The 15,799-nt window shown below is 45.9% G+C and overlaps 1 protein-coding gene across 1 annotated transcript in view; it reads right to left on the bottom strand.

Annotated features, from left to right (window-relative positions):
* Positions 1-222: 222 nt before the first annotated feature.
* The window catches only part of LOC124721457, a 251,326-nt gene continuing 235,749 nt past the window's right edge, over positions 223-15,799 (bottom strand). Inside the window, exon 3 of the mRNA XM_047246443.1 lies at positions 223-2,289. Within this exon, the coding sequence (XP_047102399.1) occupies positions 617-2,284 (1,668 nt within the window). The 5' untranslated portion in view covers positions 2,285-2,289 and the 3' untranslated portion in view covers positions 223-616. The remainder of the gene's footprint in view (positions 2,290-15,799) is intronic.

Here is a 15,799-nt window from a genome sequence, read left to right as displayed (position 1 = left end):
TTTCTATATTTCATAAATTCTTGTTTACATCTTAATCCCTGTATTTTTATTGTTACTGCTTTCCGTCTGTATTTTATTGATGCTTTAGCAGCACTGTAACTATTTCACGTCCTCGACACGTGAAACGAGCTTTGAGACAAAGTGCTGAGTGGGGAGGTAATTTCTACTGGTAATGAAGCAACAAGGCAATCTGTTACTGAGGTTACAAAAAGTATTAGAAAATTGTTACTGCAAGCTGCTGCGCTTTTATTTCACAAGAGAAAAAATACATCGTTTATTTCATCGACTTTATTCAACGAAGAAGAAAAATAAATGCGTTTCTCGCATGTAAATGCGAGCGGAAAAAATAAGCTGCTTTCACACTGCTGTCGATAAATAGGAATCAATCTCAGTCCATAATCTTTTGCAGGAAAACGAAAAAAAGTTAGTCGCACACGAACACAAGTTCACTTAAGTACATGACAGTGCGCCACTTCAGGTAGCACAAAAACGTCGCGCATGGAGCGTCAAAGAGGAAAGTAAAAAACACTCAAGTTCACACGCAAACACACTGCGTTCACTCCATACGCAAAATATTTCATCGCGGAAAAATAAATTATACGCAGACTTAACAGAATTACTTAATACTGTTGCTGCCAATGTCGAAGAAACCGAGATTCCTCAGAGTCTCGGTAGCTCTACGGATCAGCTTGTCTTTGTATTTCCAAATAGTAGTGTCGATGACACTGTTCTTCCTGTACTCGGTGCAAGTCTTCTTCAGGGTCTTGACGCAGTCGGCCCTGTAGTGCTGCAGCTGCGCGTCGGCAGTGTCTATGGAGTAGGAGGTGCAGCCGGAAGCGAGGCACGCCAGCGGGAAGTGGTTGTGCAGCGTGAGCGCGCGCTCCGGGTTGTGGAAGCACTTCACGTACTGGTTCGGCTTCGTGAAGTTCTTGCTGCGGTACACGTGCTGCAGCATGTGCATGTACTTCGGAATGTTCTTGAACCAGCCGTGATTGTGGATCAGGTCGTCCAGGAAGTACACATTCCTGACGTTGTAGGATGCCCTCGTTTCGTTTCTGATTTCTAATGACTTGCGCTCGACGATGTCCATGAGCTCCCTCCACGAGGCAGTGTTGATGGGCATGATGACTTCGTCCACGTCCAGCAACGCTATGTACTTGTACGTATACAAGTTCTTGTAGAGACAGTCGTTGTAGGGAATCAGCTCGTTCTGGCGCTTGTGGTTTACCTTGCGCACCAGATACATGTGCTGGAAGCCGGGCACATTGGGCTGGCCGCCGGGCAGCGTCAGCGGCGTGACGCTAACGCGACCCTGCTTCTCGTAATAACGTAGCACTTTGCTGATGTTGGGGTGCACTTGCAGCTCGTAGAAGAAGATCTTGTCCGCACCCAGTATGCCCAGCAGTTCGATCCACTCCACTAGCCTGACGGACAGGTCCTCGTGAAGGAAGTCCAGCCCCTTGACGCAGACTGCGAAGTCTTTCTTCTTCTCCGGCCGGTCGTAGATGACCCTGAGGTTGTTCGTGGCGGTGTCGCACAACTTCTCGACGAGGGATACGGAGGCGGGCACCTCCTTGTGGAACTTGTGCGGAATTTGGCACGCTATTAAGTACGGCTGGTAGATGCCTTGTTTGTAATTGCCCCACTTCCTGTACCATACGTACTTGTACTCGAGAGTCTTGACAAAAACCGGCTCCTTCTGAGACTCGAACCAGAACTGGCAGTAAGTCTTTACAGTGGGCTCGATCCTGTTTATCATTCCCAGGATACGGACGGCCGGGCCGATCCTGCTGAACCTGCGCACGTCGTAATAGGCACCGTACAGCTGGAAGCTACCGTTGCTCGTCTGCAGCGTCTGCCAGTACACGTTGTTGAACTCTAGCTCGAAGATACTGGGGAACTTGGCGCAGCTCTCGTTCTTGTAGTACATGGCTTTGTTCTTGTGGCGGTTCCAGTAGGCGATGGGCAGGCTGGGGATCTGGCGCTGCACCTCCTGGACGATGCGCGCCTCGGACCAGGCGGCCGACTTGTCGACGAGCGGCTCGAGGCTGACGAGCGCGTCCAGCTGGTCGGCCGTGGCGTTGAGCTGCGTGGTGAGCTCCGAGCGCGCCGTGCGCGCGTCCGTCATCTTGTGCAGCAGCAGCCGGCTGGGCCCCGACAGCACGGGCCGCGACGCGCCGCCCGCGTCCGACGTCAGCTGCAGCACCGCCACCAGCGCCAGGCCCCACGCCACCAGCGCCACCACCAGCCGCCGCACCGACCGGCACGCCCACATCGACTTCATAGCGCCTGCCGACAACAAATCACACCATTAGGAAAAGAAACAGGCGATAAGTTTTGGTTACTCCTGTGGTTCTCTACGTGAGCATTATCTATACTACTGGCCATTAAAATTGCTACACCAAGAACTGCAGGTGATAAACGGGTATTCATTGGACAAATATATTATACTACAACTGACATGTGATTACATTTTCACGCAATTTGGGTGCATAGATCATGAGAAATCAGTACCCAGAACAACCACCTCTGGCCGTAATAACGGCCTTGATACGCCTGGGCATTGAGTCAAACAGAGCTTGGATGGCGTGTACGTGTACAGCTGCCCATGCAATTTCAACACGATACCACAGTTCATCAAGAATAGTGACTGGCGTATTGTGACGAGCCTGTTGCTCGGCCACCATTGACCAGACGTTTTCAATTGTTGAGAGATCTGGAGAATGTGCTGGCCAGGGCAGCAGTCGAACATTTTCTGTATCCAGAAAGGCCCGTACAGGACCTGCAACATGCGGTCGTGCATTATCCTGCTGAAACGTAGGGTTTCGCAGGGATCGAATGAAGTGTAGAGCCACGGGTCGTAACACATCTAAAATGTCGTCCACTGTTCAAAGTGACTTCAATGCGAACAAGAGGTGACCGAGACGTAACCATTGTTACCCCATACCATCACACCGGGTGATACGCCAGTATGGCGATGACGAATACAAGCTTCCAATGTGCGTTCACTGCGATGTCGCCAAACACGGATGTGACCATCATGATGCTGTAAACAGAACCTGGATTCATCCGAAAAAATGACGTTTCGCCATTCGTGTACCCAGGTTCGTCGTTGACTACACCATCGCAGGCGCTCCTGTCTGTGATGCAGCGTCAAGAGTAACCGCAGCCACTGTCACCGAGCTGATAGTCCATTCTGCTGCAAACGTCGTCGAACTGTTGGTGCAGATGGTTGTCGTCTTGCAAACGTCCCCATCTGTTGACTCGGGGATCGAGACGTGGCTGCACGATCCGTTACAGCCGTGCGGATAAGATGCCTGTCATCTCGACTGCTAGTGATACGAGGCCGCTGGGATACAGCACGGCGTTCCGTATTACCCTCCTGAATCCACCGATTCCATATTCTGCTAACAGTCATTGGATCTAGACCAACGCTAGCAGCAAAGTCGCGATACGATAAACCGCAATCGCGACAGGCTACAGTCCGACCTTTATCAAAGTCGGAAACGTGATGGTACGCATTTCTCCTCCTCACACGAGGCATCACAACAACGTTTCACCAGGCAACGCCGGTCAACTGCTGTTTGTGTATGAGAAATCGGTTGGAAACTTTCCTTCCGGCCGCGGTGGACGAGCGGTTCTAGGCGCTTCAGTCTGGAACCGCGCGACTGCTACGGTCGCAGGTTTGAATCCTGCCCCGGGCATGGGTGTGTGTGATGTCTTTAGGTTAGTTAGGTTTAAGTAGTTCTAAGTTCTAGGGGACTGATGGCCTCAGATGTTAGGTCCCACAGTGCTCAGAGCCATTTGAACCATTGTTTTGAAACTTTCCTCACGTCAGCACGTTGTAGGTGTCGCCACCGGCGCCAACTTTGTGTGAATGCTCTGAAAAGCTTATCATTTCCATATCACAGCATCTTCTTCCTGTCGGTTAAATTTCGCGTATGTAGCACGTCATCTTCGTGGTGTAGCAATTTTAATGGCCAGTAGTGTACTTGACGAGGAGGGAGTTGCTCGGCAGGCATCTATCACAGCGCCAGCACGTCGGAGACATCGTGGAAAGAAGAGGGGCGACGGTGTCACCAGTTACATTATATGATGCAAAACATCCGGACACTCCATTGTAATGCAGAACTGATCACTACGTGTCACGAGGCGAGCACGTCATTATGGAGAGGCGATGAGTATTGTGACGTCAGTATCGAAGCAGAAACATCAGAATGGGTTGGCCAAGAGAGCTCAATCACTTTGAACGTGGACTAGTCGTTGGATGTCATCTGAGAAATAAATCCATGAGGAACAACATCATCCCTTCTGAAGCTGTCCGAGTCGAAAGTTGGTGATTTTATTCTGAAGTGGAAATGAAAAGTAACAATCACTGCTAAACCAAGAGCCAGGCAGATGTACTGTTGGACAGAGACTGTTGAGAAAGGGGGGGGGGGGGGGTTGCAAAAAGGAGAAAAAAAGGAGCACATGAAATCAGATTAAGGAATCCCTCTGGAGTTTCAGAGTTCTACCAGCAGTCCAGCTACCGCTGTGACTGTGCACAGGAAGTTAAAAAGGATGAGGTACAATGATCGAGCAGCTTCTCACAAGCCATGCATTTCTGTAGGCAATGTTAACCAACGTTTAGGTTTGACAAATGCATGGAGAACGTTAACTGCCTCCACGTATAGTGGCAACAGTGAAGTACAGAGGAGGTCGACTTACAGCATGGGGGTGTTTTTCGTGGTTTGGGTATGGTCCAATTATTGGGCTGAAGAAAACGGTAAATGTGTAAGGATGCGAACACATCCTATACAACTGTGTAGTATATACAGGATGGCAACAGATTGGAAACTATGACTGCTTGCATCAGCATGACAGTGCACCCTTCCACGAAGCAGCACCGATGAGGCTCTGAATTGTGGGCAATAACAGTTCTGAAAAGGACTGGAATGCTCTGAGTCTCAAACTGAATCCAATGGAACACATTTGTGATGTGTCAGAACGTCGATTTAGCTCAAGACCCTAGCATCCAACATCACTAACTTCCCTGGTTTCGGATCATGAGGAAGAATGTGCTGTCATTCCACCACAGATATTCAGATACCTCATTGAAAGTGTCCTCAGCACAGTTCAAGCGGATATCAAGTCGATCGGTGGATACCACCTATACTAATGTCTACTAATACATGTCCGGATACTCTATCAGATAGTGTCTACCCAATAGAACCTTGAAATTTTACTGCTATTGCGCCAAGTTTTGTATTAAGCAGCTGTAGTGCAGGAAACCCGCCTCATACACACTTATCGACTACTTCCAGAGGTTACAAAATCGCGATCTCAAAGTCATTCTGCACCTACCACTGGATTCCCTGACGGCGGAACTCACACATGTAACCGGAATATCTCACATCCGGGATAAGTGTAGGTGATCGATCGATGATTTCTAAAGGAAAAGTAGGGAGTTGCGGAAGAGACGTCTCCACCCTGCACCCAAGAATGCACCCCCATTATGCTACCAGGTGGTCATACTTCGCTGACAGGGTAACATGTTCTTGTAACATATTAACCTAACTTTTTTCGTGTGTTTCAGATGGACACCAGAAACGACACGAAAGAAGGGAAGATCATCTGACAGCCAGTAGGGCTAAGCCTTCGTTGTCGAACGGGAGAAGATGACAGCCTTCACGTCTTTAAAGGACGGTGGAATGAAAGGGATAACCGGAGAGGGGAGTGGATGATGAGGCTTTTAGCTTGACTGTTCTTTCTATTACTGACAGAAAGAATGGAGGTGAATTTAAATAACTACCACAATCCACTAGAATGTCTTTGGGGTAATACGCGTGCACGAAGTGGACAAGAAGGCAAAGCGCCGACACTGGAGTTCCACGAACCCTGTTGACACTGACCACCTATTTAGCAGCGGGGAAGAGTCAGTATTAAGACTGATGAAACTATGTTGTTGTACGTTGCGTGTATATTCGGCTGAGCACTGTGAAAATCTACAGCGTCTAGTTAACCAAACAACCGTAGTATTTTGCAACCACATTTTCTCAAAATGCCTTAGAAAAAGTAATGTTGACAATATTGGAATTCAAACATGGATTCGCCTAAAATGGACAACTACGACAACTATCAGTTCACCTCGGTTCCTGAGAGACATTTTGAAATGAAGCTATGATGTTTTACAGACTAATTGATCAGCTTGGAAATTTGCACTCTATGTGGGAAAGCATTTTTCAAGCATTAAAACCGAAGTCTGAGAAACTTAATTCTCAATGCTGACAAAGATCTATAAAATCTCATTATTAATAGCGCAACATTGGGAACAGTCGTAAAAATTTATTACCATCAATTACCATTAATATACTGAGGCCTGACGTATGTGTCCCAGGATTAAATCAATTCCTGTGAGTAATAACACATTTTCTAGAAGTATCGATAAGACGACCTTTGATGTGAAAAAAAATCGAATTTAATATGAACATCGTCCAAATTATGAATGTATGATTTAGTGTTATAGTCAACTTTGAAAAACTTCGTCGAATTCAAAAAATTAGGACTTAAACGGAAGTGAATTTACATTTACGTGAAAATTTAGGACTTTTAACTCACCATCTGCAAAAAACAATATACAAGTTATGGTAAAGTTAAGTGCGTAAGAGAACTTGTCTAAAAGGTAAATTAGGTCTCCATTTGAAAACTACAGTTTGGGAACCCGGGGGGATAGGGGTGGGGTGTGTGTGTGTAGAGAAGATGGACGTAATTACCAATTAGCAAGGGGGGTGGGACTGCGTGGGGGGGGGGGGGGGGGCGCTGAGTTGAAATTTCTTTCATCACTGGATTCCACCATGGCTGTCAAATATCTCTTAATATCCATCGGGTTTGACTTAACATGGAACAACCACATAAATCTGTCTCTTTCGAAAAGAAAATGGTACACACATTCATTGCCAGAATCTTAAGATTAACCAATCTAAGAAGGTGGCAGCTTAGAAGACTATCGCCTCCAACCGTTTCTTTTTTAGTACTCGTTGTTAAGGAACCTTTACCTAGCTTAGACTGGCGGAAGAAAGGAAAGACCCAGGGAAGGGCTGCATGATTTATTTGTTGATTGCATTGTCACACCGAGGTCGCCAAAAAAAAAAAAAAAAAATACTTAACTCCGATGGAAGATGGTACGAGAGACTATTTGAATTTTAAGGGCGTGCCTTTAAGTTACGCACAGAGGCCTTTTACTATTACAAGAATTATTATTTTCTGGTACACACAATGACAACGACAGCATATAGCGACACCTCCTTCCTGCGCACCATCAGCGAATGTACTGGAACTAATTACCACATTAACAGTTTCCTACACATATAATAATGATGCAGCTGAAGCATGCTATTATTGTGAAGTAACTGTTTCCCCGTTTCTCCGCAGTGGGTTTAGTACTACCACTGAAGGGTCCCCCAGGTACGAAGAAACACCCAACAGCGATATTTACAGCATTTTGCAAGCAGGGTCCTTTACTAATTATTCACATTACGTTTTAATTACTGTTTTCCGGAAGCACTTTTTGCAAATCTTCCTGCAACGGAAAGCTATAAAAATGAACATAAAAACGAAAGATTTATCTAAATGAGGATTACAAAAGTGCAATTTTCCTGGACAATCTTCGCTGACTTGACTAATAGCTGTTAGTAGAGAAGCTGTATTCGGTTCAGAGAGTTTATTTATCGCTCCTGTTTCTGTATGCCATGGACCAGTATCCAAAAAAAAAAAAAAAAAAAAATGCTAAGCACAAATAACCCTCCTTTTTCTGAAAAAGGCTTTTCGTGATTTCTTTCACAAACTGTCAATCATCGGAAAAATCTAGGAATGCAACATACATTTTAGTTGAAACAGATGTACACGATGTATTACACGACTACAAAAATAGAAGATGCACCAATACCTACAAAACTAACGGAATACTCGGACATGTAACAGAGTACAAAATTATGGTTAGGAATAGCGTCAATCGTGGAATTTATGTTTAGCATAATAGACTGATAACTGCGATTTCTGTAAAGCAACAGTTTTAAGTTTTGGCACTGAAAATTGCACCTTAAAGTTTAGAAGCGCGACCGTGAAGATTTCACACCTTGTCAGTTAATGGTGTGCTTTGCGGTGTTTCAAAAATGGTGCAAATGGCTCTGAGCACTATGGGACTAAACTTCTGAGGTCATCAGTCCCGTAGAACTTAGAAATACATAAACCTAACTAACCTACGGACACCACACACATCCATGCCCGAGGCAGGATTCGAACGTGCGCCGTAGCGGTTGCGCAGTTCCAGACTGAAGCGCCTAGAACCGCTTGGCCACACCGGCCGGGGTAGTTTTTTTTCCCAAACCCCTATAAATTGAAACCTCCGTCCCTATTTATTAGTTTTATGACATCTTTATTTCGATAGACTCCTTGATTATGCTGTCTCAGAAACCTGGTGGTTGCGCCACGATACTGATCCCACCATATTCCATTTCGCGATTATATTCGAGGCACTGCTTAGCGACAGCTGATTTGCTCGGTTGTTTCACTTTTCTGTGCCGCTAACGTTTCATGCGTCTCCCTTCGACTGCTCTGGTAGTCTGCCCCATATAATTCGTGTCACATTCGCATGGAATGCGATACACACTCGGTTGTCGAGACCTACTTCGTCTCTAACATTACAAAGAACGCTTATTTTTGCTGAAGGGAGCAAAATACATAGGACGTCATGTTTCCTATAGAAGTCAACTGATCTTTTCGGAATGTTGGGCCAGAATAAGGTAGGTAAGCCATTTTTGGCTTCTCTTCCTCGGTCTCTTTCTCTGTCTCAGCCTATTTCTCAACCGTTCTTGATTTTGACTCCAACACCCTCTCAGTTTAACAGTACGGGCAGTTATTCCATCGGAACACTGTTTTTAGGTGATTTAATTCATTTGCGAGACTCTCCTTGTCTGGAAGTGTTGGAGCTCTATGAGCGCAGTATTTAGCATTCAATTTCTTTGTGACCGATAGTGATGACTCGAGGCATTGAGACAGAGGTCAGTGTGCGAATGTTTTCTATATACACAGTGGCCCGGGAATTCGTTCTTCTCTTAACACGTCGAGGAAATGTACGTGGCACTTTTCAAGTTCCATGGTGGGTTTAACATTGCTATAGACAGAGTTTAAATGTTCCAGGAAATCTTTACGTTTTTTAGAGAGACCGAGGAAAACAAACAAAAAATCGCACATCTACCTTATGCTGGCACAATACCCGGAGAGATTTGCAGACTCCTACTGTAACATGACATCCAGTGTATTTCACTCCCTTCAGCTAACTTGTAAGATCAAAAGTCTTCTTTGCAACGCTAGACTATCTAGGTCAGGGGAGGTCAAGCGCTTTTACCTACCGCGCACTTTTGTACCCTTGCTAGTAGTAAAATTTTCCAATTGCCCGTCAATTCCACAGTAATGGTGATTTATATGGTAGGGAAGTAAGTTCATAAAATTTATAAAGCAGAGTTACAGTAAATTACAGCATGTAATAATAATTACTTACCAAATAATTTATATCCAAATTTTATGGAACGCTAATGAAAATGTGTTTAAAATCCATGCCGTCTGCCGCCCACCTTGAAAGCTGGAACGCCTACCAGTGGGCGGCAGGGACCAGGTTGACTACAACTGATCTAGGTCTTCGAAATACGGGTGTGTATCGCTCTGCCTAGAATCCAGTCACTAACTGAAATAGGATGAAGCCAGTATGGTGGTGCAAACGGGAAGTTTATGGGCCAGCATAATTAAGAAGTCTCTCGAAATAAAGGCGTCAGGGAAAATAATAAACGGGGGCGGAGATTTCACTTCGGGTCTGTCACTCAGTTTATAAGGATCTCGCCGAGCATTACATGCACCGGAGCAAGGAAAACGCTGAGAGAAATTGCGTTTCACAGAATATCACTGCGAGCTCTGAAAACGAAAGAGCACAAAGAACTTAGTAGGCGACGAGAATCGAACTAGGCTATAATTAGTGGCGCGAGACCAACTATAGTTCAGAGTCTGGTAGACCAGGCAGCGTGAACACACATCAGCGAAACTAGAGGTACCTCACGAAGACGAATGAAACAGTCATCGAAATATTGTGCATACAATGTTAACAACTCGGCAGAAGACCCGGAAGCTCACCATGAATCACGCCGAGAAAACCTCTGATCACATTTAGTCACTTCTTCTGACAACGTCACAAAGGAAATTATTTGCGTTACTTCTTGTGTTTGGTTGCTGATTTATGTAAGACTCCGAATGGTAGGTTAAAATTCTTCCACTTGTATTCAGAAGCATTTTTATAGCCGGCTGCGAACGAAAAGATTTATAACTTAATAACTATCATGGGTACTAAACTAAGGAACAGTAAAGCCAGCTGTCTAGTTAGCAAGTTCTTGCAGAATGATATGTATTGCAAGGGCTATAGCTCAGAGATACGTTATGGCAGAAGTAAACAACAAAAAATTATCACTGAGGGTGTCAGGAGTACAGACCTGTTTATGTCAGCCTTGCAGAACACAAGCAAAGGAAGGGCTTCGCGAGAGCTCGAATCATCTTTCAAGCTACAGTTGGAGTCGCGAACGTTGGCGGTTGAGTTTAGGCTTGTTCTGCGCACCTACACTATGTGATCAAAAGTATCCGGACACCCACAAAAACATACGTTTTTCATTTTAGGTGCTCTGTGCTGCCACCTATTACCAGGTACTCCATATTAGCGACCTCAGCAGTCATTAGATATCGTCAGAGCAGAATGGGGTGCTCCGCTGAACTCACGGACTTTGAACGTGGTCAGGTGAATGGGCGTCACTTGGGTCAAACGTCTGTACGAGACATTTTCACATTCCTGAACATCCATAGGCCCACTGTTTCCGATGTGTTAGTGAAGTGGAAACGTGAAGGGAACTTACAGCACAAAAGCGTGCAGGAAGAACCTCGTTTGTTGATTGACAGAGACCGCCGATAGTTGAAGAGGGTCGTAACGTGTAATACGCAGACACATATCCAGACCATCGCACAGGAATTCCAAACTGCATCCGGATCCACTGCAAGAACTGTGACAGTTAGGCGGGAGGAGAGAAAACTGATTTCATGGTCGAGCGGCTGCTCATAACCCACACATCACGCCGGTAAATGACAAACGACGCCTCGCTTGATGCACGGAGCGTAAAGATTGGACGATTGAACAGTGGAAAAACGTTGTGTGGAGTGACGAATCACGGTACACAATGTGGCGATCCGATGGCAAGATGTGGCTATGGCGAATGCCCAGTGAACGTCATCTAAAAAAATGATCAAATGTGTGTGAATTCCTAAGAGACCAAACTGCTGAGGTCATCGGTCCCTAGACTTACACACTACTTAAACTAACTTAAGTTAACTTTTGCTATAAACCCCCTCTCCCCCCCCCCCCCCCCCCCCCCCCCCCCCCCCCCCCACACACACACACACACACACACACACACACACACACACACACACACACACACACACACACACACACACACACACGAGGGAGGACGCGAATCTCCGGCGGGAGAGGCCGCGCAATCCATGACATGGCACTTCAAACCATGCGGCCACTAGGCGGTGGTTTTATGGTGTGGTCGTGTTTCTCGTGGAGGGAGCTTGTACCCCTTGTTTTGCGTGGCACTATCACAGCACAGACCTACATTGATGTTTGAAGCACCTTCTTGCTTCTCACTGTTGAAGAGCAATTCGGGGATGGCGACTGCATCTTTCAAAACGATCGATCACCTGTTCAGTATGCACGGCCTGTGGCGGAGTGGTTACACGACAATAACATCTGTGTAATGGACTGGCCTGCACAGAGTCCTGACTGAATCCTACAGAACACCTTTGGGATGTTTTAGAACGCTGACTTCGTGCCAGGCCTCTCCGAACGACGTTGATTACTCTCCTCAGTGCAGCACTCCGTGAAGAATGGGCTGCCATTCCCCAAGAAACCTTCCAGCACCTGACTGAACGTATGTCTGCGAGAGTGGAAGCTGTCATGAGGGCTAAGGGTGCGCCAACACCATATTGAATTCCAGCATTACCGATGGAGGCCGCCACGAAACTCATTTTCAGCCACGTGTCCGGATACTTTTGATCACATAGTGTACGTCACGTATGTTCCAACAGCCAACGAACGTTCACTATGTTCTGAGCGTTGTGCTGTGAATGCCGTAGCTAATGCAAGTATTAAACGTGATGGCAGCGAGTTGTTTAGTGAATTTCGATTCCATTTGTTGCGAGGTGTCGTTGCTGATTGTGGTGGTAAGGGAAATTCTGCAGAAGTAAGCGGGAGACGTAATCTGCAGGATATACGCTTTCTTCAAGCGGAAAGCACAGGTTGGTTGGTTGGTTTTGGGGTTTGATGGGGGCTAAACATCGAGGTCATCAGTCCCCAGTTCCAAACAGACGTACTTGTAAAAGGCCTATGAAGTAAAAAGCGTAACATCTGCACCCAGAGGGAGGAAAGCACGGGCTGTTGTTAAGTGAGCCATTCTATTTCGAAGGTATTACATCTACGAATACGACTGATGCACGAATGAAACCGGAAACTAATCACATTTGTATTTCGCACTCTACAAATGTTCTGCGAGTGCTTCTCCGATCACACGACACACGTTCAAGCAATAGTCAAGTTCGTTCCATACGTTACCAGCGGAAAGAAAAAACTGCTGCTATTTGAGCACGAAATGTGAGATTATGTTCCTGTTTATTGGAAGACAGACTGAAAAGTGGAGATGCCAGTTGCCTCATTCTAAGTTCCTCGGCACCTTTAAAAATATTCAAAAATCTTGGCATGCAAACATACTCGCTTTTTTTTCTCACCTCAAACTTCCACAAAATCCCTTAACTGTAACTCAGTCACACCCACCAGTCCATCGCTGTAAGTCGTTCATAGCCATCCGCTCTCAACTGCCCTTTCTCACTCACTTATCCATCCATCCATCCATATTCGTTGTCATTGTCCCTCTGCGTCTCTCTGACATTGTCTCCTGTGTTACAGCCACAGACTCCTCCGTTACTACTACTAGTCTCGTCTGTCTCCTCTTACTGTCTGTTACTGTCTGTTACTGCTAATATATAATTCGTTCTTTCCTACTGCTGCTGTATCTCTTCCTTGTTGTCGATTCTCATAGATACACACATTATTACTAGCTCTCACCATATGCCACTTTCTCTTTTCCCCCCCCTACCCCCTCTATGGCGCCGCCACCTTCACTCTTTTCCTAGTACTGTTCTGTCACTGTCAATTATGTTCCATTGCCATTGTGTTCATCATTTTGTCTCTCACTGCCATTATCTCTTTTGCTGTTTCTATACCACAACCACTGTCTACAATCTTCCACTGTTTATTACTTTTTTTTTGTCTCTTTGCCACTGCAATTGTATGCTCGCACAACATAAAGAGGTGTAAATATGCCAGTATGTCAAAATCTTTGGGAAAATTTTTGAAGGTGTTGAAGGTAGAATGAGGCAGCTGGCACCTCAAATTTCAGTCAGAATCTTTTAAATAAACCCGAACATGTTCGCATTTTTTGTGCTCCAATAGGAGCATTTTTCCGCTGGTTCCTTATTTCCCTCCTGCAGCAGAGCATGTAAGTAATAGGAAAAGAAATTTACTCGTGAGTAGAATTTAGATAGTTTACTTATGTGAAATTGAAATAACGCAGGACTAATTTTACGTGCAAAACAATTTTGCATGTGCTTCAGTATTACAACATGTGGTTCTCAGTCACTTTATGTTTTCTCCTCACACCGGATTTTACGTGCACGTTTTACGTGTACGAGCAGAGTAACTTTGAATCTCTATATCATGGAAACTGAAGAAGATATGAAGAAAATTTTCAACGTTGTTGGAGATCTGGATGTCAGGAATATATCATAAAAATTTCAGTCATTTTCTGTGCACAGCCCTCGTAGAGTCTTTGGCTGGGTTTTGGTCCGCTGGTGACGGCGAAAATATAGCAAAAATACCCTTTTTGTGGGGTTCTCCGAGGAACTGCCCACGAACCAATAGTGCCTCCATAATTTCCATCAAGTCCACCGCACACCACATCAAATGCAAAAAAGACTCAACCGATTTGCTGCATTTGCCTAAGCAGGAAAAAGTGTTTAATATTCACACTTTGAACCTTTACTATATGATAGTGACACTAAGACGATCCTTCTTTAGGGTATACAAATGGTCCGTACCCAAAGGGCTATCCGGAACACTTGACCCTACCACCATCAATAGAATTCCATGTACTTACACGGGGAAATCTTTTCTTTATGCGCGGGATTTTGGAACATTAGCTACGCATGCTGTCGCATGCGTAGCGATGTAGCAACATCTTATGGTCACCACACCAACACTGATGCGTTCTCTGAGCTGTTCCAGTGTTCTTGGCAGTCGAGATATGTGAACACGGTCCTTGGTGTAGGAAAGTCACAAGGCCTAAGGTCTGGCGATGAGAAGAGGAAAGGGGTGGGATGGGGTGCGGTGGGGTGGGGTGGGGCAATAAAAGGAACAAAACGGTTATTTTTACCACTACGCCCAATCCAGCGATTCTCAACTTAGTCGTTTGGGTAGCGACCAACATCGATGCTTCAATAAGGGGATGAAATTCTCTGAACCAGGAGCCAGTTGTGGAAAACAACTGAAACATATTAAGGTAAGAGCTACCCGTCACAGTCTTCTCCCAGAAGACAAACGGCCCATGCGGCTTCGTCTGACCGTGTACAAAAAATCGTGACCTTTGGCGAATCTCTTTCATGCGCCACAATTTAATGCGAATTTTCAGTTCCCTACTCTTTCACATTGTGGTGATTAACCTTTCCAGACCCGCCCGGTTGGCCGTGCGGTCTAACGCACGGCTTTCCGGGCGGGAAGGAGCGCCTGGTGCCCGGCACGAATCCGCCCGGCGGATTTGCGTCGAGGTCCGGTGAACCGGCCAGTCTGTGGATGGTTTTTAGGCGGTTTTCCATCTGCCTCGGCGAATGTGCGCTGGTTCCCCTTATTCCGCCTCAGTTACACTATGTCGGCGATTGCTGCGCAAACAAGTTCTCCACGTACGCGTACACCACCATTACTCTACTAAGCAAACATAGGGGTTACACTCGTCTGGTGTGAGACGTTCCCTGGGGGGGGGGGGGGGGGGGGGGGTCCACCGGGTGCCGAACCGTACAGTAAGCCTGGGTTCTGTGTGGGGCGGCGGAGGGATGAAGTGGACGAGCCTCTCCGTCGTTTCTAGGTCCCCGGTTAACATACAATACAATACAAAACAATACAACATTTCCAGATAAATTGAAGGTTGCTTCGTCACTGAATAAAGGCGAAATGTTCACCCTCAAGTGCTCTTGTACGGCGATGCAAAATTGTAGTCACTGGCCATAACCTTCCGGTTTTAATTCTTGTACGGGCTCCAGACGGTGCGCTTTTAAATGTAGCCGCCGTCGCAAAATCTTCCGCAGTTTGCAGGCGTATTGCATGTTTGTGGCTTGCGCGGACAGTTGATTTTTTTTTTTTTGGACTGAACGAAACTGTCCCTCACCCGCGTCACGGTTGCATGTAGCGCGCTTGGTCGACAGGTGTTTTTAATTTACAGAGATAATCAGTGTCGCTAAATTATCGACAACAATGCACAATGCTCTGTTTACATGGCGGTTCTTTTCCACTATTCCTTCTGAATACACGCTGCGCTGGCGCAAATGGCTCTGAGCACTATGGGACTTAACATCTGAGGTCATTAGTCCCCTAGAACTTAGAACTACTTAAACCTAACTA

The sequence above is a fragment of the Schistocerca piceifrons genome, chromosome X (assembly GCF_021461385.2).
Source record: "Schistocerca piceifrons isolate TAMUIC-IGC-003096 chromosome X, iqSchPice1.1, whole genome shotgun sequence".
NCBI lineage: Eukaryota > Metazoa > Arthropoda > Insecta > Orthoptera > Acrididae > Schistocerca > Schistocerca piceifrons.
Note: the sequence above shows the minus strand (reverse complement) of the source record. Positions and strands in the feature narration are given on the sequence as shown.